Source organism: Canis lupus, chromosome 38, assembly GCF_048164855.1.
Source record: "Canis lupus baileyi chromosome 38, mCanLup2.hap1, whole genome shotgun sequence".
Taxonomy (NCBI): Eukaryota; Metazoa; Chordata; class Mammalia; order Carnivora; family Canidae; genus Canis; species Canis lupus.
Genome location: NC_132875.1, coordinates 21,502,805 through 21,528,495, shown reverse-complemented (window position 1 = coordinate 21,528,495; position 25,691 = coordinate 21,502,805). Strand labels below are relative to the sequence as shown.

Genomic DNA, 25,691 nt, shown 5'->3' with positions numbered 1-25,691 from the left:
CATAATCGACCTTTCTAGCCCTGGAGCACAGGGGGCAGCTTTCATCTTCCCAGGTTCCTCTTCCCAAGATGATCTGAAGAAATGGTTCTGGCTTCAGTGTCTGGGCCTGCGCAGTTTTGCCAGTCTACGTGTCCCTCCACCTTTTGCCTACCACTGTTGTTACTTTCCTGCTATAATTTGAATATTTGTGCCCCTTAGAATTTAAATGTTGAAATCCTAACCCCAAGGTGATGGTATTAAGGATGGGGCCTCCGGGTGTGATTAGATGGGGAGGGTGGTGTCCTCATGTATGGGATTAGTGCTTTCATAAAAAAGACCCTGCAGAGCTCCTTAGCCCCTTTTGCTTTTTGAGAATATAACCCATGTAAAGTCTGGGTTTCTGGTTGAAACCCAGAAGAGGGTCCTCACCAACCGTGCTGCTACCCTGATTTTGGACTTCTAGCCTTCAAAATTGAAAGAAATAAATTTGTGTTGTTTACAAGTCACCTAGTTCATGGCATTTTGTTATGGTAGCTGGAATGGACTAAGACATCTTCTTAGGAAGCTTTTCTTAATAGAGAAAAAGAGATTTTTATTGATTAGGGAGGCAGAATGAGGAATAAACACCAACAATGTCACCACCAAAACACTGCCTTTGTATCTAGAAATGAAACTGCTTCTTATTGATCTCTTTTAAAAAGGAAAAAAAAAAAGGAATTTACAGGTATGTTGAAGAGGTTCAGATGAGTCACCATACACACTGAGTCTGGGCAGGGACACCTCTGAGACAGGTCCAACACCAAGAGAGGGGACAGCTAAGGTAGCGTGGATGGAGTGCCTGCTTTCTGCAGGATTCTGGAAAGGCCCTGGGATTTGGAGAAGCATACATTTAAAGAACACTTGAACATCTGGGTGGGTGAGGTCAAGGCACTTCAGACCCAGTTGCGGGGACAGGCAAGAGCATGTACCAAACCTGTGACAAAAAGGAACTAACACAGAGCAATGAAAACAAACCCTAGAAGTGTTTGGGCAGAATGGGTATGGAGTGTTAAGATCAGATGTCATCAGACTAAACATCCCAGAGAAGGGTGATTTCTGACCTCAGTTTAGAAAGATGGCTAAAAAATTGATTGATAGGAGAAAAGGCAGAAGGAAAGGGAGCAGGCCCACCTGATGCAGGCTCTCCATAAATGCTCCAGGGACTGACCTGTACGGAACTACAGGAGAACTATCTGTGACTGGGCCCCTCGGAGTGAGGAGTGATGTCGGGGAGCACAGGGGTCTGAATGCTACTGACCATCTAATCAAGGTCTGTAATGAACTCTGCTGTGATTGGCTTCAAAGGTATGACATTTGTAACAAATGAATACGTCATGGAGGTTAACAATATCTGGGGATGGCATTCTTAGAGAACACCGTCTCTGCATGCAGTTGAACACGTGACTCTACCCAGTGAGTAATAGAGACTGGGCTGACCGTCGGTGACGCAGAGGACTTCTCCGATGCCCCGATAAGGGAAGAGGCAAGTTCATCTTATGTCCTAAGGAGTTTGGGCCAATAAGCTGATGACTGAGGCCAGCTAACAGTTTGAAGTGATCCTCAAATTCATTGCTAACCATGTTGCTAGAAATAAAATGTCCTTTTGTATGTAATATCTCCGTGAACTTAGAAGGTCAGCTGTGTAAATCTGTACCAATGGTTGCTTGTATGAGTAATTACTTTTCGAAGAACTCAGTGTTCAGCAAAACGAAGTCACTTTCTTCCATGTCGTATGCCATCGGAACATCCAGGGAATGACCGAGTGCCCCACTCTGGATTCCTCCATGAGTGTGCACTGGATAAAGATCTCTTCCAATTTATCTTACAGGGGCACCTGGGTGGCTCAGTCAGTTAAGCATCTGTCTTCTGCTCAGGTCATGATCCCAGGGTCCTAGGATTGAGCCCCATGTCTGGGTCCCTGCTTGGCGGGGAGCCTGCTTCTCCCTCTGCCCTTCCCCATTCCCCACACCTACTCATTCTCACATCTCTCTGTCTCAAATAAACAAATAAACAAATAAGTAAAATCTTTTTTAAAACTTTCTCTTACAAGATACAGAGAAGCTGATTTGCTACTAGCAACATGTAGATGGTTGATTACACATCATTAATGTACTGGGACTAGATAGTGGACCAGAATAAATGTGACTAGTCTTCAACGGAGTCGTAATCTAAAGGAGCAAGCATCCAAATGCCCACTATTACTGCAGTAGAACTCCGTGTGGTATTACGGGCCATCGGGACCTACTGGGGTGAGGAGGTGTTTTACGTCCGCCATCAGTGGGTTTTTTGCTCCCGAGATCAGGACACATTTCTGGGGCCAGCCGGACTCTCAAAAGGCCTCCTTCCGGGCAGCCCTGGTGGCCCAGTGGTTTAGTGCCACCTTCAGCCCAGGGTGGGATTCTGGAGACCCAGGATCGAGTCCCACGTCGGGCTCCCTGCATGGGGCCTGCTTCTCCCTCTATCTGTGTCTCTGCCTCTGTCCCTCTCTCCCTCTCTCTCTCTCTGTCTTTCATGAATAAATAAAATCTTTAAAAAAAAAAAAAAAGGCCTCCTTCCCCATGCCCCAGTATCTAAATTGAACACATTATAATAACTCCAGCTCCTCTGTGTTTTTGAGCTCTCTCAAACACTCATCTTTTCAGGCAACAATTTCTACATTTGGTCCCTCACCTTGCCTTTGTTCTTTGCCCTTTCTTGACAAATATATCCTCCATGAGAGAGAGAAGCATGTGTTCAGGTTATCTCTGGAGAACTGGGTCAAACAAGGAGCCAAGACTCCAGAACTGTAGGGAAAGGTAGCAGATACTAGAGTGAGAGGCTGCCGGCTTCCCCAGCCTGCCCTGGGGGTCAGCTCAGCTTCACTCACTTTCAGCTCCAGACTGCCACCGTGTGGCCCCAGGGCAAATGCCAGGACGCTCCTGTTTTGCTCTTAAGTGGGTGAAGGTCCCTCCCCATCCCTCAAACTCTCTTCCACATCACTACCCTAAGCAAGGGGAACAAATCTTATTTCAGCTTGAACATCCTGTTGTCACTGCCCCTAGGAAACAAACATGGCCAGACATTTCCTGGTTATGGAGTTTTATTGGTCACTTTCAACCCCATCTCTGGATTCCTCACCTAGGAGTGAGCCACTGCAGCCTGGGCTGAGTCTCGAGCTCCTTGATAAATAAAAAGACCTATTTACATACAAAACACAGACACAGACATCTGGAAACATACTGGCCTATATACCAAACGACATAAAAAACCCTTCTGAGAAATCTCCATAGTCAACCAATTCGCCTCCTGCCATCCTCTGTCCTGCCCACCCCTACCCCCTACTCCCACGGGGGTTCTAAGGGATTGAAGTATTTCATAGAGTCCACAGGATGGCACAAACATTTCACAAAAGTGCCCAGCCCGGGGACAGCCTGGTTCCACTCCTCCTAGGGTTAGCTGTCAGAAATGAAAACAGAGACCCTCCTCATGCTTCCCACAGGAGCTTACTCACCAGCTGCAATCTGGAGCCAGGCCATGGTAGACTGTCCTATAGTCCAAGGTCTTATAGCAACTCCCACCCGCAACAAAGTAGACATTATTGTTTCTACTGAGCACAAAAGGAAATCATTGAGCAGAGAGATTAGAGGACTTGCCCAAGATCCTGTGAGAGCAGGACTCAAACCCAGGGCTTTGGAATGCAAAGCTGATGTCCCTTCTCCCTCCTGGTCATCACGATGAGCCATGGTTTACTCGGCACTGACTAGGGCACGAGGGATGGGATCCGTGGTGAGAAAGGCAGGGGCTTGGCTTATGTACACAGGGCAGGAGGACCTTCAGCAGCTCATGCTGACAGGGGAGGCCCCTGAGCCCAGCTCCACCAGGACAGATGCACAGGGAAGGAGCAGTTGGATGTCAGGGACTGATGTAGGCAACAGAACGTAGTGAAGAGAGGCTGTGGGCCCTCACGTCTGCCCTGAACCTGGGTCCCATTAGGGTCTGTGTCCCACTCCCTGGTTCCTTAGCACTGAAGGCTTGGGATGCTTTGCTCTCTCATAACTCAGCTTAGGTTCTTTTCTTTTAAGGAAGCCGAAGAAGGCTTCTCAGAGCTGAGTGACCTCTTAAAGCTCAAAGTTGCAGTCATTTCCTACAGCTTCCCTCAGAGTGAAGGGCAGAGAACCTGTTCCCTGGAGCTGCTCTCAGGAGCTGTTTGTTAGCCTGGCGGCCTTTCCACTGGTAGACAGCTCCTGAGTCCACCAACCACTTTTACGTCCACAGTCCTATTTGACCTCATAACAGAGATGAAGGATCAGTCAACATCCTCCCCATGTCGGTTATCATGGTGGCAGAACCAAGACCCGGTTCTCCTGACTTTCCAGCTGATGCCCTTTCCACTGCCAAGACCATCTCTTAGTTTAGAACCAGAATTCGGGTGGGGAAGCCACCCCGAGATTTAAGTCCCACTGGAGATAATGAGGAGGAGCAGGGCAACGTCCCAGAGTCTATCTGCTCTGCTGCCTCTCCCACTTCAGTAGCACTGAGTTGAGGGCAAAAGTAGACAGTCTGGCCATTGCAGGATTCACAGCCACCAGAATTGAGTCAAAGGGTATAAATGTCATTGCCATGAGAATCCAACAATTCTTCTAGAGCTTGCTGGTTAGAAAAGGCTCTGCTGTAACCCCAGGCCCCAGTCTTGCAAACTCACGACAGGGTAAAGCTGGGAAAGATCTTTTGGATCATCTCTGTCCTAATAAGTGAGAAGACAGAGGCCCAGAGAAGGGAGGGGACCTTCCCGAGGTCAGAGTCGTGTCTCAGATCCTGGGCTCTTGACTTCATCACAGCATGCATGGCTCATAGGGAAGCCCTGAAAAACCTCAAGGAAATCCAGAGCCATGATTCAGCCACATTTTCTGTAAGGTTGTTTCCTCTGGGCCAGCCCCGAGGAGGGCGAAGTGCAAATTCCCTTAGAGAAGGAAGGAGAGCCACCAACGAGTGCTGCCTCAGAGGCTTCGCCCACTCTTAATCTTACTGTGATCATTTTCATCTTCTTCTTTCCTCCCTCCTTCGCATACTCCCTTCCAGTGGGTCACACCGATGAGTCTACTTTGCCCTATTACCTGTCCTGTAAAGGTGGATGATACGGGGAGAAGGAACACGAGCATTTGTGGAATTTTTACTAGCTGCAGGTGCTGTGCCAAATCCTGCATCTCCCTTCAGTAGACAGGTGGGCACAGCAGGCAAAGCCGAGGTACCTGTTCACCCACCCCTCTTTGGTTTCCTTCATTAAAGAAGCCTCCCGCTACAAAACAAACAGACAAATCCAGGATGGAGATAGAGAAATAGGATCCTTCTCACAGGTTTTCACTCCTCCCCTCTCCCGGCTGGCTGGGTGTGCTAGTCGGGATAGGATGGGACAAAGAGTCAAGGCGGGAGACCGGCCTGAGTCCCGGTCCTCTGTGAACCCCTAGTCAAGGCCTTCCTAGGCCTGCCTGAGATCTGGGGCACCACATCCACCACATGGGTGAGTTCCAGGTACACTGTAAATGTGCGGGATCAGGGAAACAGAGGCTTGACTCTCCCCGATTTCCAGGGTGTGAGACTGCGAGCACACGAGGGTCCGCCGGCACACCAGAGGCACCTGTAACATCAAGGGCAGGGCAGCCATTCTGGCCTCAAAGTGGTCTCCCCCGAACTCCAACCCCAGCCCCCCCAGCATTTACACCCAGTGCTGAGATTAGCAGAGATCCTCTGCTAGCCCCATGGGCGCACCCTGCTCTGGCGAATGTTCTCTAAAAGGCGACGGTCTCTGTGGAGGCCTCTGCGTCCACCTGCGCTGAGTCTTTGGGTGAGCCTTCAGGCCCGGGGCCCCCACTGAGGCTGGGGCTGAGGGTGAGGGGGGGCAGGCCGCTAGAGCGGGTCAGCAGCGTGGTGCGGCGGCTCGAGGGGCTGTGGCTGGAGAGCTGGGGGCGTGCCTGGGGCCCCCAGCAGCAGGGCAGGCGGCGCAGCGGGCGCGGGCGCAGGTGGCTGTTGAAGCCCATATAGATCCAAGGGTTGCAACAGCTGCTGAGGTTGCCCAAGAGCATGGAGATGGTGAAAGCCACATTGGTTGAATCTGCAGAAGAAGAAGCACGAAAAGTCTTGGAATTACAGAGCTGGATGGCACCTGGGAGAGAGTCCAAGACCCCACTGCGCAGAGTGGGGAGACAGAGGTCAGAGATCCGAAGGCGGGGAAGGACTCCCTTGAGTTCTACCATGAGAAAGGGCATAGCAGGGACTTGGAGCTGCCTCTCTGGCTCCAGAGTCCTTCATCTCTGGGTCTTGCTTGTAACTTCAGAATAAGGTTAGGAGCTAAGGTTTACTCCAAGTTGACTTTGGAGGTGTGAACATAGTCTGGGAGAGACCGGCCTGAATAGGAGGTAGTATCTTTGTTCCAAAACTTAGACCTCTAATGGATGGAGATCTAGAATGACAGCTTCGGGCTTCCCAGGTGGCTCAGTGGTTTAGCGCTGCCTCAGCCCAGGGTGTGGTCCTGGAGACCTGGGATCGAGTCCCACGTCAGGCTCCCTGCATGGAGCCTGCTTCTCCCTCTGCCTGTGTCTCTGCCTCTCTCTCTCTCTCTGTCTCTCATGAATAAATAAATTAAATCTTTAAAAAAATAGAATGATACAACTTCTGTAAATCATGCAGGGAACATAACTGTGATTCTAGACCAAGTTCAGACCCCTTTGATTCCCATTCTCATTTATGTCAAACAGATGGGTGCATCCTGTCCTCCTTGGCCCTAGGGACAGTCCCACTCATCAGGCAGTGAGCATATGAGACCTGACAGTGCCAGGGCTCTGGTGGGGGCTGGGTGGGCAACAAGCCTGACTGTCCTGCAGGTGCCATTGCATCATCTCCAACAGCAGTGGATGGGCAGCTTCTAGGTACAGAGCACCCAAGCATCTTATTCCAGACAAATACTTGTTCCACGTCCACAGAGATTATACCCAGGGAAGCACCATCCTACAGGGAAAAACTAATTTCTCTCTTGGGCAGTCAAAACGTGAGGATGCAGACTGAAAAGATGTCTTCCAGACACAATATTCTTTCTGAAGACTATATAAAGCTCTACATACCAGGAGGAAACTTCCAGGCTGGACCCTGAGTACCCGCTAGATGCACCACATTCCAGCCATGGCACAGGCTGCACACTGAGGTAACTTATTCTTCAGCAGAGCTTATAGAAATAACTGAGAACAATGTCAAAGCTCTAGTGAATCTTAGGGGTTATGGCATAGACTGGAAGCCAGGTCCACGGACTCTAAGGCAGCAATCCCAAACCCTTGTGCAGTTTCAACCAACAAACTCTAAGGCAGAGCTCCAATGCCTGCTCTGTAAAGCTCTGTGAAATCTTTTTTTTTTTTTTTAAGATTTTATTTATCTACTCATGAGAGACACAGGCAGAGGGAGAAGCAGGCTCCCCGAGGAGAGCCCGATGTGGGGCTCGATCCCAGGACCCTGCGATCATGACCTGAGCCAAAGACAGACGCTCAACCACTGAGCCACCCAGGTGCCCCCAGCCCTGTGAAATCTGCAGATACTCTGGTTCCTTGGGCATCTCTCTTCCATAGCCGGGCTGTGAGACCAAGCAAAGGGAAGACACAGGGTCAGAACATTTGAGAGAAGACATGAATCACAGTGGTGAGAAGCTAAAGTCATCTCGGCCTGGACTGACCTATGAGGGCATAGAAGTGGGGGTGTGGTGGGAGCACCTAGAGATGCAGGAAGGACCAGCCTCAACAGCAAACAGAGCCTCCTTCATTTTCCCTGCATTCTGGTCTGCTCCCCAGTTCACAGAATACCGGGGAGCTGTGGAAGATGTGAGAAGTTACTTTGGTGAAGGGGGTGGTGTTCACCCTAACCACTCCATCAACACATATTCAATGCCCAGATTAGGCCGGGGACTGAGGGGATCTGCAAGTGCCTTTGCTTGGGAAACATCTGTTTGATTTGACTCCCTCTGAGCCAGGCCCAGCACAAGGGCTGGAAATGTGGCCGGAGGAGCAGGGTCTGCAGAGGCTCCACCTCTCAGCCCTTGAGGGCAGACCCATACTGTACCCTGCAGGAACTCAGCTGACAGTTGTGGGGAGGGCAGCAGGAGCAAGGGCAAGGAGACAGGCAGGCCAACCAGAGACTCAGGGACGAGAGGCTAGGAGGCCAGCATACTATGGAGAGGAACTGAGTGTACTGGAGAGTAAGTATTTTAAAATAATGGCTCTCAGCTCAACTAGAAGGCCCTCAAAGGGCTTCCAGTTTTCTGGGAGAGCACATTGTCTGTAAGGTAACACTTCATTCCTGCTCTCCTTGCTCAGAGAGGCCATTGGTAAGTGGAAAATCACTCTATGCAGGTGAGCAGGTGAGGCACAGGTATGTACTGAGGGGCAGCCTTGTGATGATAGTGACACAGCAGGCCTGCAGGGAAGCCTGCACTGGCCTGGTGGCCAGGTCTCCATCCTCTTGTGGGTTTCTCAATGAAGGATCAAATGACTACTCACCCCTCTTCCCCCCTGCCACTGGCTAAGCTGGATTATTGAAAGTAAAGCCATGTCACAGCTAATGTTTGGACCGTGGGGATTCGAATCCTGACTCCATGTCTTACTCGTGGTGGCACTTTGGAGATGGCCCAGTTATTTCACCTCTCAGAGTCTCAGGTTACTCACATGTAAAGCAGGAGAAGGCTACCACTAAGTACCAAGGACTGGATGTGCTGCTTGGCACTAGGAAACCCTCCTCCTTTCTGTTCTGTGCTTGACTAGAACAGGGAGGTCCCTAAAGTTGGTTAGAATCAATACATTTATTGCTTAAAGGGTAATTTGCAAATAGCCTCTTGTCCAGAGGGATGTTCCAAAAAAGGAGGATAAAACAGGACTGTAACAGTTTGGTATTGTTTTCACACTTCTCTTGCAGAGTTGTGCTCAATTCATGAACAGTCTGGCCCTACTCTCTCCAGAAAAGCAAAGTATTTGGCTTGAGTGTGTCCTAGGATAAGCAAAATGAGATTAGAAACAAAAGCATAAGGGAAGGGGGAACTACTCCCTAGAAGCTGGTAGGAATTGGTAGTCTGGATCTGCTGGTCAGCAAACTGTCAGGAAGCTTCCAGGAGAATCTATGGATAGGGCCTCCCTAGGGTAGTTACATGCGGCACCCATTGTACATCCTGGGCTATGTGCATGACAAGCACTGTAGAGCACACAGTCACCCCTATTCCCAAACACTCAGATGAATTGACTTGCACTTGTCCCCATGTCCCACTCTACTTGGGAGCAGAAAAGGGTGTCTTTGAACACTACTCTTCGACATTTAGGCTGCCCAGACTCAGCCCTACCTTCCTGAGTACACACCGTCCCCAGGTGGCTAGACCATCTGGCAGTGTCTAAAACTTAGGAGGCTTCCTTCTACCTCACCGCAGAAAAATGACAATAGCAAGACCTCCCAAGTGCCACCTGGAGCATGGTGTTCATGGAAGATCCCAGGATCCCATTTTGTTTTTCACATAGGAGGAAGACCCGGCTTCTCAGGACATTCAGAGCCAGAATTCTGAACAGAGTAGGGGGTAAGGGAAAAAGACGAGATAGCAGGCCTAGGTTTTACTTTTCACTTCGCCACTCCCTAGCTGTGTGGCCCCGGGCAAGTCACATTTCCCCTCTGAGCCTTTCTTCCACATTAGCAAAATGAAAGGGCTGAACTCAAAATTTCAGAGCTGTCATGTGCCAACAAGCTAATCAGTTGGAAGTAGCTGTTGAGAAGGAGTTCAAAGTCATGCCCAGGCTCAGGAAGGTAGAGGGCTGAGAGACACAGCTCTCAGCTGTGGTCACGAATTGTCATCCTGGACAATTTGAAAATTCTTTTCAATTCAGCCATTCCATGATTCTAATGCTCATCTATGCAACTGGCAGTTAATTGGTTGGCCGAATCTGTCAACAGTCGTATTTCATTAAGGCCATGTAACAATTTCAAGCGTTTATATTTATTTATTTAAATTATTTTTGAGCATTTAAATTAGGTGCCCAAAATTTAAAATATGGAAATCTTACATAAAAGATACATGGCATCTGCGGGCTGCCCGGGACTTATAGCTACCGCTTTTCACGGGGGATAGGCACCACCTTTCCTAATTCCTTCACTCATCTGCTCCCTGCCCAGCCCTGGGAAGCTGAAGAACCCTATCCTAAGCCTGCTCTTCTCCTCTCCTTGCTCTTTTCTGCCCCCACTCCCCCACAAACACACACTCGCCTTCATCAGGAGCGTTCTTGTCCCACACGGACCACATCTGGACGCTGAAGAAGGGTGCCCAGCAGGCGATGTAGGCCAACACAATGACAAAAGTCATTTTCACAGTTTGGATCTTGGCCCTGGAGATGGTGCTGATGCTGCTGACTCGGCACGGCAGCCCCCGAGTGGCTGCGGCTGGGCCAGAAGGCAAGGTCCTGTCCCAGGCCTTCCAGCCTCTTCCTTCCACCTTCCGAGCCTGCGTCTTGACTTTTAGGTTCTTACAGATCTCATGGTAGATGAGGCTGTAGCAGGCTGTGAGCATGGCCACGGGCAGGATAAAGATGGCCAGGGTGGTCCAGGTGATGTAGACCCGAGGCCCCCAAGGGAAGCGGAAGTCTGCCCAGCAGTCCAGCACCCCGGTGCCCTCGATCACTTCCCGCAAAGAAAAGATGAAGACTTGAGGCAGGCTGAGGACGGCAGCCAGCAACCAGGGAGCGGCGATGAACGGGTAGGTGGACTGACTGGGTTGCTGGAGGCTGCGCAGAGGGTGACAAACAGCCAGGTAGCGGTCCAGCGTCATGGCCAGCAGCATGTAGGTGGAGGCAAACATGCTGAGCACCTGGAGATACTTGACAGCCCGGCAGAGGAGGTCAGGGCCCTGGAAGCGGTAGGTGACGTCCCACAGCAGCTGGGGCAGCACCTGGAATAGTGCCACGCCCAGGTCAGTGAGGGCTAGGTGCAGAACAAACAGGTGCACGCGGGAGCGCTTGCGGCTTGGCTGTCCCAGGGTCAGCAGCACAGTCAGATTGCCCCCTGTCGCCAGCACCAGGACGGTGGCCAGGACTCCGATCTCCACCTTGGCCAGCTCCTCATCCCGGCCCAGCCAGGGTGTGGTGGCATTGGGGGCAGAGAAGGCGCCCCCGGGAGTGGAGCTGGCAGCCCAGGTAGGCCCAGAAGTCATGGTTGACTTTGCTGGGAGGGAAGAGGAGGAGGTAGAGAGAGGGATGGATAGTGTTGGGGGTGGGGGGGAGAGTGGAGGGCTTTGATGGGTGAATTGGAGTGGGAGGCTTCAAGGTTTTAGGAGGGGAGAAAGAAGACAATGACAGGGAGAAGGTGAAAATAGGTAGAAATGGTTAACAGGATCAGAGAGAGAAAGATAAGGAAGGAGAAGACGCTGATCACACAGTGTGGAGGTAAGACCTAGGAGCGAAGAGAAAGAGGGCTCAGGGATGGAAACAAGGTGTCAGGAAAAGAAGAATGGATGAGGCTGTGCAGGATGAAGCTTCTGGAAGGGAAAGGAGCCTGGGGAGCTGCTACTACTTCCCAATCCATTCCAAATTCACTTTCTCCCAACTTTTCTGGAAGCCGAAACCCATGTCCCTAAGCCTGCCTGGAGGCGAGGTTGGGGCCTTTGGCATCAGGTGCTGGGCTGGAAGCCCCAGGAAGCCCGCGGGGCGGGGAGCTGCGGCCAGGGGGCCCCGAGCGCAGCCACCGGAGCGGAGCGGGTTTTATGGGCTCGCAGCAGGTGCCCAGCAGCCCCTGGGCGCGCGGGTTGGCTCGTGCAGAGGGGGGCGGAGTGAGGCTCCCGGGGCTCAGCCCGCAGGAGGGCCAGAGGCTGGGGGTGGGGGCGTGGGCAGGGAGGAGGGCAGCGGGACCGCCAGCTGGGAAACAGGAGACGCTCGCCAGGGCGTGCCAGACCCCGACTCGCAGACACAGGACCTCCCCCGCCCCGGAGCCCACGGCCTATCTCCCGAGACAGGTGCTCACGCAGGGAGTAGGGGGGTCAGTCCCCGACGCGGGGCCCCTGAGGCTGGCCGCACTGTTGGCGTGTGCCCTGCCCCAGGCTCCCTGTTAGCTCCAGAAGGGTCCAGACTCTGCAGGGCTGGCCAGGTGGGCGAGTGGGTGCCCCCTTTGACAGCAGCCGCTGGTGGGAGACGTGGAGCCCTGAAGCAGGAAGAAAACGCGAGCCCGCGTGGAGAGGGAGGGGTGGTGAGATAGCAGGGACTGGACCTGAGAGCCCGGGGCCCTGGGTGGGAGGGGCCCACCGGAGGAATGTCGCTGTGTGTGTCCCTAGAAGTCTCAACCCAGCAGTTAACCACGGGGGAGGCAGGATACAGGCCCAGAGAAGTGGCATGACTTGCTCTAGAAGATCACGGAACCAGGATGCTGGAGAGGCAGGGCTGGACCCTCGCAAGGAGCGTTTCCAGGAGCAGACTTGACCAACGCCCGGTATGTGAGAGACGCTGGTGCTCCAGGGGACAGATAAATCCACAAGGTGGATTATTGGAGTAGATTAGAAGTTGATTAGGAGTGACAATAGGGTCCGCCACCCTCAGAAAGCACAAGACCTATCATTGCTCAGAGGTCCTCTTGTCTCTTCCTTTAATCAAACCAGATGCCCCTTTACATTGTCACCCACCCACCCAGCAATTACCATCGCCCTGGAAGAGGGGTTGCCTCCTAAACACCTGCAAATTCATGGCCACTGCATCCCAGTGCCGTGGTTCAAACACCATCTCTTCCCCAAAATACGGTAGCGTCCTCCTGCGCTCCACCTTCTTGAGGATTTTGCTCTCTATCACTGACAATTTTGTCTCTCTACTGGTTCATTCCTGTCTGCAGGCAAACAAACTCTAGCATTATCTATTTAAAAAAAATGTCATAACCTTCCTCAGACACTACATCTCTACCTCCAACTTCAGCAATCTCCTCCCCTTCACAGCAAAATTTCTATAAAGGGCTGTCTAGCTGGTCTCTATTTTCTGATTCCCATTTATTTCTTGATATATTCATTAAAATTATATATATTTATAGGTTTTAAAAATATTATATATTACATAAATGATATCATACTAGAGATGGCTCTCTAGAACTTATTTTTAAAATTCTACTTGATCTTTCCATGAGGGTACATAGATCTAGTTCATTCAGTTTAATTACTGTGTGGTATTCAACCGTGTGACTATTAACACATTTAATTATCCCCAACCCTACTTTTCTCATTGAATTTATTTCCAGCTCTCTTTTTTTTCTTCTGCTATTTTTTAAATGCTACAATGAATATTCCACGTAGGCCTCCCTCTGTTCATGTGTGAAAATTTCCTTGGGTGTACATCTGGAAGTACAGGCTGGGTATTGGTATTCTTGGGTCATACAATGTATGAATTTTCAATTAGGTAGGACCATGTCCTAACTTTTATCTCTAAGTGTGTTGTATTGATTTATTCTCCCACTGGCTGCCCTGAACTTTCCCGACATCCTCACAGTCAGACTTTTCATTTTCATCAATTTGATTAGTGTGATATAGCATCTCATTTTGCTTTTATTTATTATTTCTCCGATGCCTAACTATTGGGGATATCTTTCCATATATTTATCTGTGGTTTGGGTTTCCTCTTCTGTGAATTGTTTCACATCCTCTGCACAATTTTTTATTAGGTTGTTTTTCCTACTGATTTGTAGGACTTCTCTACACATTCTGATATGAACTTTTATGTATTCTGATATGTCACAGATATTTTCCTCTATTGGCCACTTATCTTTTAACTTTGTTTTTGTTTTTGTTTTTGTTTTAAGATTTATTTATTCATGAGAGACACAGAGAGAGAGAGGCAGAGGCACAGACAGAGGAGAAGCAGGCTCCATGCAGGAAGCCTGATGTGGGACTCAATCCCAGGACTCCAGGATCCTGCCCTGGGGTGAAGGCAGGCACCAAACCACTGAGCCACCCAGGGATACCCCCATCTTTTAACTTTGTTTATGGGGTCATTTGTGACAGAAAAAATTTAAAATTTTATGTCATCAATACTTTCATTTATCATTTGTACTTTTTTGTCTTGTGTTCCCTATCTCAAGAACAGAGGTATTCCCTCTGTTTTTTTTTTTTTCTAATGTCATATTTAGGTCTTTAATCCATCCAGAACTTATTTTTGTATATGTGTCAGGTAAGAATCTAACTTCATTTTTTTTCCCACGTGGCAAACCAATTTCTTCATTTATTGAGTAGTACATCATTTCTCAACTGTCATCTGTATAATAAACATATCAAGTTCAAAATATATATGAGCCTGTCTCTGGGATCTCTGTTCTGTTGCATTGTTTTATTTTCTTTTTTTTTTTAATTTTTTTATTTATTTATGATAGTCACAGAGGGAGAGAGAGAGGCAGAGACACAGGCAGAGGGAGAAGCAGGCTCCATGCACCGGGAGCCTGATGTGGGATTCGATCCCGGGTCTCCAGGATCGCGCCCTGGGCCAAAGGCAGGCGCCAAACCACTGCGCCACCCAGGGATCCCTATTTTCTATCCCTGCTCTAATATTTCACTATTTTAGGCACTAAAGCTTTGTATATGGTAAACTCATATATGGTAAAACTTAATATGGTAAAACTAAGTCTGACTCTCTTTCTTATTTTCAAACTGTTTTTCACAATTTTAAAATTATGAATTGAGGACAGCCGGGTGGCTCAGCAATTTAGCACCACCTTTGGCCCAGGGCATGATCCTGCAGACCCGGGATCGAGTCCCACATCGGGCTCCCTGCATGGAGCCTGCTTCTCTCTCTGCCAGTGTCTCTGTGCCTCTCTCTGTCTCTCTCTGTCTCTCATGAATAAATAAATAAAATCTTTAAATAAATAAATAAATAAATAAATAAATAAATAAATAAATAAAATTGTGAATTGATATCAGTTTGTCTGTTTTCACAAAAAAATCTGTTAAGCTTTTGGTTGGAAGCATTCAGTTTAGAGAATAACTTGGGGAGAATTCACATTTATGATTTTAATCAGATCTATTTTTATGTTCTTCTATCATGTTTTATGATTTTCCTCATAAATATCTCATCTTTTGTTAGAGTTCTTTATCTATACCTAATAGTTTCTGTTGCCACTATATACAAAATTTTGTTTTATCACATTTTCTGGTTAGTTCCCAGCATATGGAAACAATATTTATTTTTGTGTCTTGCTCTTATGTTTAGCAATTTTGCTACAAAAAATTATTAGTAAATTATTTTGGATTATCTGTGCATTTAATATTGTCTGCAAACAACAGTCATTCTTTGTCTTTTATTCCTAGTCCATTTCTTTTTTCTTGTCTTATTGTAATGGCTAAGATTCCAGTAGAAAGTTGAAGCGCAGGCATCATTGATATTTCTGCCTTTAATGAGATTGCTTCTTAAGTTTTACCATTAAGTATTATATTCATGGCAGTCCTCTTCACTTTTAATTTTTAAATATACTTATTTTTACATGTACATAGTATAAAAAGTCAAATGATTCTATAGTGATTGTTATGAAAAAAGCAATCCTTCCAAAATTGCTCTATTGTTTAACTCCCTAAAAGTAATCATTTTCTTCTATTTTAAAAGTTTTTTATTAAATTTTTTTAGCCATATAAAAGTAGAGAGACTAGTACTTCATAGGAGAACATAGTTGTTCCTCTTTCCTTTTTGCAGTTGCTTGTCACTCCAATTTGTGGACCTACCATACTTTATTCATCCAATCCCTTTTGATGGGGACTTTGATTGTATCCAGTCTTGCTATTACATATAGTGCTTCAAAAAATTGCCTTGTATATATTTCTTTCTATATTTTGCCAGTGTATCTCTGTGGTAGGCTTCTAGAAATGAGATTGCTGGGTTAAACATTAACAGTTTTACTATATATTGCCAAATTCTCTTCTCCAGGGATTGGGCCAAATGCAAGTTGGCCCAACTTGCATTCCCACTAGGAATGTATGAGGGTACCTGTTTCTTTATAGTCTTGCCAAGAGTGTGTTCTTAAATTTTGGATTTTTGCCAATCTGATAAGATAAAAATAGTATCTCAGTATAGTTTTAATTTGTGTCTTTTATTATGAGTGACGTTAAGCACCATAAGGTCAAAAGCTGTTCTTTTTTTTAAGATGTATTTATTTTATTTGAGAGAGAGAGTGAGAGAGACCATGCACAAGTAAGGGAAAGGGCGGAGGAAGAGGAAGAGAAGCAGACTCCCTGTTAAGCACAGAGGACTGGAGCAAGACTCAATCTCATGATGCTGAGATCATGACATGAGCTGAAATCAAAAGTCAGCCGCTCAACCGATCCACCAAGTGCCCCTGTCAAGAACCATTCTTATTTCTTTTTCTAATGATTACTGATATCTCTAATGAATTTTTCTGTGATTATTGGTCTTTTTGTTTTCTCCGTTGGAAACTTTACATCCTTTGGTAATGAACCCTTATCTGACATTTAAATTGGAAATACTTTTTCTCATTTTGTCATTGATCCCTTTACTTGGTTTATGGTATTTCTTGGCAGAGGCCACCCTTTTAAACTTATTATTAGATTTATTTGCTATCAACTTTCATATTTCTAAATAACAAAATACACCGTTCCTTCTTCAGCTTTGGGTTTTAAGCATTACCTATTGGTCTTCCCTTAGGTAGGTGAGCATATAGTACCCTTTTAACACAGACTTGCCACTCACATACATACTTACTATATTCCCATCTTCCCGATGTAGTAATGGGAACAGTGACTTGTGGGTGCCCACTGGAAACTGACCTTGCATAAATTGAAAGTTGAATCTTTAAGGAATCATAAAGACTTGTAAAGCCTTCTACCAAAAATATTTTAAAATTAAAAAAGACATGATTTGTCCTCAAATAATTTAACCTAATCCTTTACAAAAGGATTTGCTTCCTTGGATTTGAATGTTGGTTTCTGTATTACTAACTAGTAGACTAAGATACAGAGAAATCAAAATCAGAATTGGTAAGTGTCACTTCAATTAAAGAAGAAAGAACTGTTCTATTTCCATACATTCATCTTGAACACAGCATTTTCAGGAATAGAGCTATCATGAGAAAGGAAATTTGTTTCTTAGAATATATATTTGACAGTATTTCTTCTCTAAATAATCTTCCATTTTGGGTGAACTCAAAACCCTTCCTGCATTATTACTAGCCAGTGAAGTGTGGGGCATGTGTCCCTCTTATGTGACACCATGACCTGGGCAGAAGTAAATGGATAAGGCCATTTCTCTCCTGCAGTTTCTGGGTGCCTGGACTGGGGGCGGGGGGTCTCTCCTGGGTTGGGACTCAGAACACATTGAGTTACTTGCCAGAGCTGGGATTTCATAGAGATGCCTGGTCCCTTCTCATCATACTTGTCATCTACCAGGCCCTCACCTTTCTGCCTGCCTGGGTAACCCTTGATTCACAATCCCATAAACATCTAGATGGAGGAAGTGGTCTGGGGAAGATGGGCCATTACTGGGACTAATGCATCTTTTACAGCCGGGAGCAGGCCTTGCTGTTGCCACTGTCTTCTGTTAAGTTTGATTAACTCCGAGATTGATGGAGAGCCGATGAGTAAAAGGAGTACATATAGAGGACAGGATGACAGACTAAGCAGTATTGATTTCAAGGACTCCCAGAAAGTCTCTAGTTGTTCCTCTTGCCATAAAATAGCTTGTACAATCACAGAATGTTGGAGTTGAAAGGGAATTTATTTTTTGTTTCAGAACCAAGAGGCTGAAAAGTGATGGAAAGGACCTCAAAGACTATCAAGTTCCATCCTCCCATTTTCCGGAAGAAAGTCCAACCTGAAAGCCAAAGATGCAAGTGAGGGTCTCAACACCACATGGCTATGAAGGTGAGAGTCAGGACCCAAGCCCACTCATGTGCTCTTTTCCCCATCTTTTCCTCAGAGCAGTGATTCTCCACTCTGGCTGCATATGAGAATCTCCTGAACAAAGTAAAATGCCTAGGGCTCATCCACAAAGATCGGATCCACTGCTGTGAGGCAAAAGTTTCAGCATTGAAACTAAAAGGCCAACTCCGTGCTTGGTGTATACTAGAAGCTCAATAAACTTGTTGAATGTGAATTCACAATTTAATGGGCACAGATGTGTAAATGAGATATCCCTGCCAGTTAATGTTCCTTCATTTTTTTTACTTTACTTTAGAAATGTTTAAATATTCACAAAAGTAGAGAGAGGGGTATAATGGTTTGCATGGTATATAATCTGACTTTTGACAGGTTTTCTGGAGAGTAGAGGGAAGGAGTGACTCTAATGCCACTGAGAATTCCAACAGCCCTACTAGGCCAGACTCAAGTTACCTGTGTGCAGCATCTTTGGGAACCTCTCAGACCACATCCCACTGAACATGTGGCTGTGAGAGGTACAGGTGTGGGGATCCAGTGCCCGGACATCCTGGCACTCAGAAACCTCGAAGGTAGCTAAAAATGAGTGGCCCTTCATATGATCCAGTGCTACCCTTGCCTGGCCCCAGGGCAGAGCTTAGCTGCAAGGGAAGAGAGGCCTACTTAGTGCTGGATGGTATCCCAGGTGCTGGGATTGAGTCTCCAAAGGGTGCCTGGCTTTCTGGCATGGCTCTTAGAACAGCAGATGACTCTGTCATGCTCAAATAATACCGCCCTTGACTCCCTTTGCAGGTTGGTTGACACTTCTCCTATTAGTTATCATCAGTTCATGAGAAAGCTTTAGTTTTTCTTTTAAGCTCATTGTAGCTCTCAGATCTCCACTAAGTTTTCCTGGAATTTAATAAAATGGTGGCAATGACTCCCAGAGAATCAAGAGCACAGCATAGCTTTCTAGTTTCTGGGAAAGGTGGTTCCCCTCTGACTTAGTAGGCCTGACTGCTTGAGGCTAGGAGCCCTGGAGGGAGCAGCCCTGGGGGTGGGGACAGGAGTGGGGAGGGGTACAGCTGCTGAGTCCCAGAGGCAGGGACTGTGGAGAACAGCTGCTAAATGCCATTTGCTTCTCCGGTGCTCCCCTTGCCCTGCCCCAGAGAAATAGCATCAAGATGTATCGTTAAGAAGTCCGATGTACCTGCCCCACCACCCGCTTCAGCTCACATGCAAGAGGGGGGTTTGCGCTCATAGCCCTCACAAGCCTATTTCCAGCCATCTGCACTGTTTTCCCCCATCCTTCTTGCCCCACCCTCCTACCATGTTCCCTGGGTACTACCACCAGGCCCAGCACCCCAAGTACCCCCACAGCTAGTTTTACTGCCTAGGTTGGGCCGGTGGATGGGTAGATAGTAGCCCACATTAGAGACACTCCTCTCCATTTTTCTTCTCACTCATCAACACTTCCCAATTCTGTGCCCCACCGGGAGGTGGCCAGTCAGGGAGCCCATTCATGTTGCTAATGTGTACAGGTAGGTCGTGTGAAAGGGCCAAGGGGTCTATTATTCACCCTCCATGACAGTATCCCCAGCTCTTACCACGTTCTTGGCACGTGGTAGGTGCTCAATAAACACCTGCTGGAAAGATGCATCAGGAAAGATCATTGGCTTCGAAGCTGGGAAACTTGACTCACCTCTTGTTACTGTCAGGAGTTTGGCGCTGTGCCCATGATGAGGTCACCTCCTCACTCTGGCGTCAGTTTCCTGTCATGTAAGGTAGTTGAATTGGTTGAACTTGAGGGTACCTGCAGGGCGTCTTTTTTTTTTTTAAGATTTTATTTATTTATTTATGAGAGACACACAGAGAGAGGCAGAGCCACAGGCAGAGGAAGAAGCAGGCTCCCCACAGGGAGCCCAGTGTAGGACTCGATCCCAGGACCCCGGGATCATGACCTGAACTGAAGACAGATGCTAATCTGCGGAGCCACCCAAGTGCCCTACTGAGCCACCCAGGTGTCCCACCTCCAGGGCCTCTTTTATGACTCTCTGGTAGGACAATTCCACCCTCTCCTGACCCATGCTGAGCTATTCCAGCTAAATATTACCCATCTCAGGACGGAGATAAGTTATCAGGAGATAACTTACTTTTAAAACAGACCATCTGAACAACAGTACCTAACCCAAGAAGGAGCTCTGATTCTGAAAATTCAGAGCCGAGGAGGCCAGGAAATTCAAAGCCATGATGAGCCAGATTAGTTCTGTGGGGACAGATCCTGAGCCTGCGTCCCCATCAGCCACTGGTTTCGGCAGCGGCCCCACAGAGGACAATCTGCATGTCACACAGCGGCACCAGGCTGCAGGCTGTTGTGGGAACTTGGGGCAACAGAACTCATCCTGAGAGGCCGTGCCACCCCACAAGATGCCTCCCACCTTGACCCTCACCGGTGTCCCCTTCCCAGAATCAGACCTAAATTCATACCTAGATCGAACATATTTCATTTTGGTCACCATTGAGGCAGAGCTGAAGGAAAAACTGCAAGAAGCAGAACGAGCATTTAGCAGAGCTCGACACCGGGCCAGGGTGACCGGGACGTGACCGGGACGGAGTCCGAGCTTACGGACATCACACGGGGTGTGCGGTGGGCGTCCAGGCCATCTTCTCCAGATGCGGGGGAGCAGGTGGTTCAGCTGCTAACGAAACGAGCACAAGAGCCCCAAGCTGACATCCTGGCCTCTCGAAGCCCCCTCTAATGAGCCCCCTTTTCTGTTGCCTGATTATTTATTCTGAAACACGGTTCCCATCACGACCTTTCCCCATGCACATAGCCACATGGTTTCCGGCTTATTAAATCACATCAAATTTCTTAAGCCTGGCCCCTGATGCTGTTGTTTGTGAGCCTTCTGCTTTGCTAAGGCTGGTTTTCCATGGCATTTCCCGTCCACACTGCTGCCCACGCCTTGTCCCACACCTTGGCTTTGACGTTCTCCTCACTTGAAGATGCTTTCCCCCGCCCCCCTCGATTTACCCGAATCCTGCCAGCTTTCAGGGCTCCCCTTGCCCACAGCTCTGAACTGCACAGCTCTGAACTCATCCAAGGAGGAAAGGGTGACCATCAGTGTGCATGCGAGCCTCTCAAAGCAGCAGAGCACAGTGGGCCCCAAAAGCAGCTAGGCAGGGATCCTCAGGAGAGGAATATTTATGAAGTAGAAGAGTGAGAACACAGAGCAGAGGCCACTCTGGCTGGGCACCTTATAACAAATCCTAGCACTCAGTGGGGTGACTTTGGAAGCAAAACAGGGAAGTCAGCACGTCCACTTGGAGGCAGGAATGACACCCTTGTCATGCAACCAAGCCTGTCAGTCCTGTGACAGGAGAACCTGTAAGGAGTGGAGGACAGCAGGAATGAGTGAAGGAGGGTGGGCAGAGATGCCAGCCAGGATCTGGGAGCCACTTGGTGAGCATGGGGAATCCCAGAGAGGGAACTTCACCAGGTGACCAGAAGGACTGCAGTTCTGCAGTTCAGGAGTATAGGTGAGGAGGACCCCCAAGGTGAGCAGAGATTTCAAGCCTGGGATTACAGCAATTTTGCTGATGGGTAGTCTGAGCCAGGGAGTTGTTTTTATTTCTGAGCTTGTAACGTTGATTGATCAATGAAATGGAATCAGTGCCTGAGGCGGTGTCAGTTACCTTTAAAGACTCATCTTTGGCTGGTAATGACATGAATAGATCATAGAGCCCCCAACATTTAAGGCCTGTTGGGATATTCATACCTATGCCAGAAAAAGTCAGTCCATGAGCTCTTGGGACCAGAAGGGTCATTTCCTACCCCTTTAGGGAGCACCTTTAGACTGAGCTTTTCTTCCCTCTTTAGGCTCTTTCTCCTTTTGGAGCTTCATTACAAACGTGCCTGATGGTTGACTCTGGAATAAGTGGTTATGTTTCATGCCGTTTTTTTTCTTTTTTTAAAATATTTTATTTATTTATTCATGAGAGACACAGAGAGAGAGGCAGAGACATAGGCAGAAGGAGAAGCAGGCTCCATGTGGGGAGCCCGATGTGGGACTTGATCCCAGGACCCCAGGATCACGACCTGAACCGAAGGCAGACACTCAACCACGGAGCCACCCAGGTGTCCCTAATACCCTGTTTTTTTTGTTTTGTTTTGTTTTGTTTTGTTTTTCCTAACTGCCCTTCCTTGAGTCATTGTGATGTCATGGAAGGTAGGCAGGTAATTTCCTTATCTATGAAATGGGGACACTTAATACCCATTTGCAGGTTATTAAGGATTATATGTGCACGGTGCCTACCAAAGCTCAGTACATAGTAAGTGCTCAATGAAACACACACTGTATTATTTTTTAATGTTGTTGCTGCTCTCTGCTGCTCCTTCCGGCTCTGGCTCTCTTTTCTCTTTTTAGAAAGTGAACATTCAGGAATGCCTGGGTGGCTCGGTAGTTGACTGCCTGCCTTCAGCCCAGGGTGTGATCCTGGAGTCCAGGGATCGGGTCCCACGTCAGGCTCCCTGCATGGAACCTGCTTCTCCCTCTGCCTGTGTCTCTGCCTCTCTGTGTGTGTGTCTCTCGTGAATAAATAAATAAAATTAAAAAAAAAAAAGAAAGTGAACATTCAGATGGGAAATTAGGGCCTAAAATATATTTCCATCAACTATAGCTACTTTTGGCATTGTGCAGTGGAGGGGCAAATAATGGTGGGGCAGGCAAAGATGGGAAAGACTTAACGGCCAGACATCACTGACAACACCGTTTGCCTCTGCAGTACCACCTTTCTAACCCCCCAGGGGTGCAGTGGAAGCCATTGAGATGCCCCTTCCTCCTTTTTTCTTCTCTGAATATTTTTAAAAATCACTTCAGCATGAGATTAATCAATACTCTACTAGATTCTGGGGTGAAGGAAAGGGGAAGAAAATCTTTTGGGGGCACCTGGGTGGCTCAGTCAGTTAAGCATCTGCCTTCAGCTCAGCTCATGATCTCGGGAGCCCTAGGATCGAGCCGCATTGGACTTCCTGCTCAGCAGGGAGTTTGCTTCTCCCTCTCCCTCTGCCTTACGCCCTGCTTGTGCCTGTGTACTCTCCCCTCTTTCTTTTTCATAAGTAAATAAAAATTTTTGTAAAAAGAAAGAAAATCTTTTCAGGGCAGATAAAGTACAGACAAATTCATTTCAGAATGACTCAACTTTTATCCATTTATTAGGTCCTTACCAGATTTAGAAGATAACGCTTCTCAGTTTGTAGTGTAGTCTATAGACCTCTGGCACCACAGCCTTCTGGGGGGACGTGCCTGGAAATATAAGGTGGATTCCCAACTTCATCCTGGTCCTACTAGATGAGAGTCTTTGGAGATGAGAAGCAGGCAGTTACATTTGGAATAAGTTCCCCATCAAAGTCTGAGAGGCACCACGACATAGGAAATATAAAGAAGTGTAGTTTATGCCTTAGGCAGCTTGCCATGCAGGTGGAAATGACCAAAAAGCAGGAAGGTAATATAATCACTGTGTGTTTTAGAAAGATTATTCTGGCAGCAGTGCACAGGATGGCCCTGCGAGGGGTGTTAGAAGCAGGAGGTCTATTCAGAGGTGTTGGCAGTAAGCCTAGCCGGAGATAAGGGCAGGGGTGCTGCAGAGGAGGGACAGATGCCACATGTCAGCCCTCGTCATAGATGTGAGTTTTTTTTTATGGCAGGTGGTCACCAATTCCTTTTGGTTGCTGGAAAGCTGTAGATGACAAACATATAAAAATAGTCCAAAAAAACACCAATTCCATTTATGCTAGCAGAGGCCCCAAGCCCTGAAAAGATGACGGTCTGGCTTCTCTGGGTGTAATCCAAAATAAAACCACACTGAAGGTTCACATGGCTGCTGACATTTTAAAAACTTTCTAGATTCTCCAGTTGTAGCTTTCTGGACACATTCATTAGAGCTGTGCTTCTCTTCTCTTTTTGGTTTCTGCTTTGCTGGGCCCTAAGTATGGGCTTAGTCTTTCTATGAGGTTATCAGAACCAGCAAGGGAGGCAGGCTAGGAGGGAGCAAGTCAGGAAGTACTTTGGGAGGGGTGGGTGGTGGTGAGCTTTGAGGCCGATTTAACATGGAATGATGAACATGGGCTAAAAGCAAGAATGAGGAAACTCATTGTGGGAGGTGAGATGACCTAGCTGAGGAACTGCAGCTTCTGGATAGAGCTGAACTGTTCTAGAATCTAGAAATTGAGCTGGGTGAAAAATGGGAGCATTCTTCCAGAGTGGGGACAGGCTGTCTCTGATCTTGAGTTCCACTGCTGTCAGCATGGGTGCACGGGCTCTGAGACCTCAGAGAACTGTGCCTCTGAACTCAGGGGAAAGGTCAGAAAAAGCCACAGGCTAAAATGAAACCAAATGAGCTACTGAAAATGCACACTTGGCCATCTTTAGACATTGTCTTAGGCCATGCAATGAGCCTGAGTTGGAGACCCAAATACACAGTATCTATAAGTATTTATCTATCTTACTAATATTTAAAGGGCCCTGCTAAGTTCTTTTTTAAAAAAAAGATTTTATTTATTTATTTGAGAGAGAGAGAGAGAGAGTGTGTGCGCAGGAGCACAGGGAGGGAGGGGCAGAGGGAGAAGCAGACTCCCAGCTGGGCAGGGGGTGTGCCCCTGGGCTCGATCCCAGGACCTCAGGATCATGACCTAAGCTGAAGGCAGACGCATAACCGACTGAGCCATCGAGGTGCCCCAGCCCTGTTACGTTCTATAGTTAAAAAACAACAAAAATCTGCCTGGTTTTTTTCTGCCTATTTTATTTTTTAAAACTAGTATTTTCTAAAACATTTAATCATGGGATCCTTTAATCATCCAAGACAGAAGTTTCAAACTGACTGCCTGACTGAATCTGGCCCTGGTATGTTTTGTTTATTTAGTGGAGCATTTGCAAAAAAATTTAAACTGATTGCTGCCATTAAAAAATCAGGTGATTTCACCTAACAATCCAGATTCCCAACTTCTCTTGAAAAAAATCAGATCTGGTCATTTCAGGACCTCATCCCCATGTGGCCACCCACCTGCTGGAGCTGAGCGCTGATCATTTTGAGAAGGGACATGCCCCCTTCTGTTTGCCAGAGTCCCCAGGGCTCACCATCATCCCCTCACGCCCCTGAGCATCAGCTGCCATTTATCCTCACATCTGTGCTATTTTTTTCTTAGGAAAGAGCGCTAAGAAGCATATTTATACTGAAGCTCCGATTGAAGTTGTTCTTTTATCCAGCCTGCGTCACTCCTTTGTACGCACACCTGGCCCTGTGACACTAAGTTGGGAGCCCTGTTCTAACCTCTGTTATCATCACACAGCACCAGAGGGAGAGGAGGGCTGCCAGGCTGCATTTGCAACCAGTCCCTCTGTGCATCGGGACAGAAAGGCCAGAACTATGAGAGGATAAGAAGCATGGCATCGAGAACATGGTCAATAATATTGGAATAACCTTGAATGGTGACAGATGGTGGCCACACTTACCGTGGTCAGCATTTCATAGTGTATAGAATTGTCTATACTGTGTTGTACACCCTGAAACTAATATACAATGTGTCAACTATACTTCAATTAATTTTTTTAATTAAAAAAAATGCTAGAACTGGTGCATTAGAGACCCTTGGGCAGGGAGTTTCCCAGATGGTCATTAAGTCATCTACCCCCCACCTAGAATCTCAAGACAACCTCAGGAAAGTACAATTGAGATGAACAAAGCTGTAATCTTCCGAGATGTGTTATATGGCTACCAAACAAATAGGTGTTTAGAAAGAAGCATATTGTGAAAAGAGTCC

At 47.5% G+C, this 25,691-nt stretch overlaps 1 protein-coding gene and 2 long non-coding RNA genes across 5 annotated transcripts; 1 reads left to right on the top strand and 2 right to left on the bottom strand.

Moving 5' to 3' along the window:
- Positions 1 to 37: 37 nt before the first annotated feature.
- AVPR1B (arginine vasopressin receptor 1B) lies at positions 38 to 11,754 on the bottom strand. Its single transcript, XM_072814503.1, has 2 exons — positions 10,270 to 11,754; positions 38 to 6,106 (listed from the first exon to the last, which is right to left on the bottom strand). The coding sequence occupies exons 1-2, from the start codon at positions 11,207 to 11,209 to the stop codon at positions 5,784 to 5,786; spliced, it is 1,263 nt and encodes a 420-aa protein (XP_072670604.1). The 5' UTR covers positions 11,210 to 11,754; the 3' UTR covers positions 38 to 5,783.
- Positions 11,641 to 25,691, top strand: LOC140626754 (uncharacterized). 3 transcript variants are annotated; one of them, XR_012025784.1, is made up of 4 exons: positions 11,641 to 11,773; positions 12,323 to 12,477; positions 17,751 to 17,881; positions 25,077 to 25,691. It is a non-coding gene; the product is annotated as an uncharacterized lncRNA (long non-coding RNA). The 3 variants fall into 3 exon arrangements; XR_012025785.1 differs by lacking the exon at positions 11,641 to 11,773 and adding an exon at positions 11,885 to 12,007; XR_012025783.1 differs by lacking the exon at positions 11,641 to 11,773 and having other exon boundaries at positions 11,885 to 12,477.
- On the bottom strand, positions 17,715 to 23,631 carry LOC140626756 (uncharacterized). Its single transcript, XR_012025786.1, has 4 exons — positions 23,100 to 23,631; positions 20,360 to 20,571; positions 19,575 to 19,644; positions 17,715 to 17,831 (listed from the first exon to the last, which is right to left on the bottom strand). It is a non-coding gene; the product is annotated as an uncharacterized lncRNA (long non-coding RNA).

Coding starts and splice junctions, on each gene's coding strand:
- AVPR1B (XM_072814503.1), bottom strand. CDS start 11,209: ATGACTTCTGGGCCTACCTGGGCTGCCAGCTCCACTCCCGGGGGCGCC. Junction 6,107..10,269: donor CAAGAACGCTCCTGATGAAG/GCGAGTGTGTGT, acceptor CTTCTTCTGCAG/ATTCAACCAATGTGGCTTTC.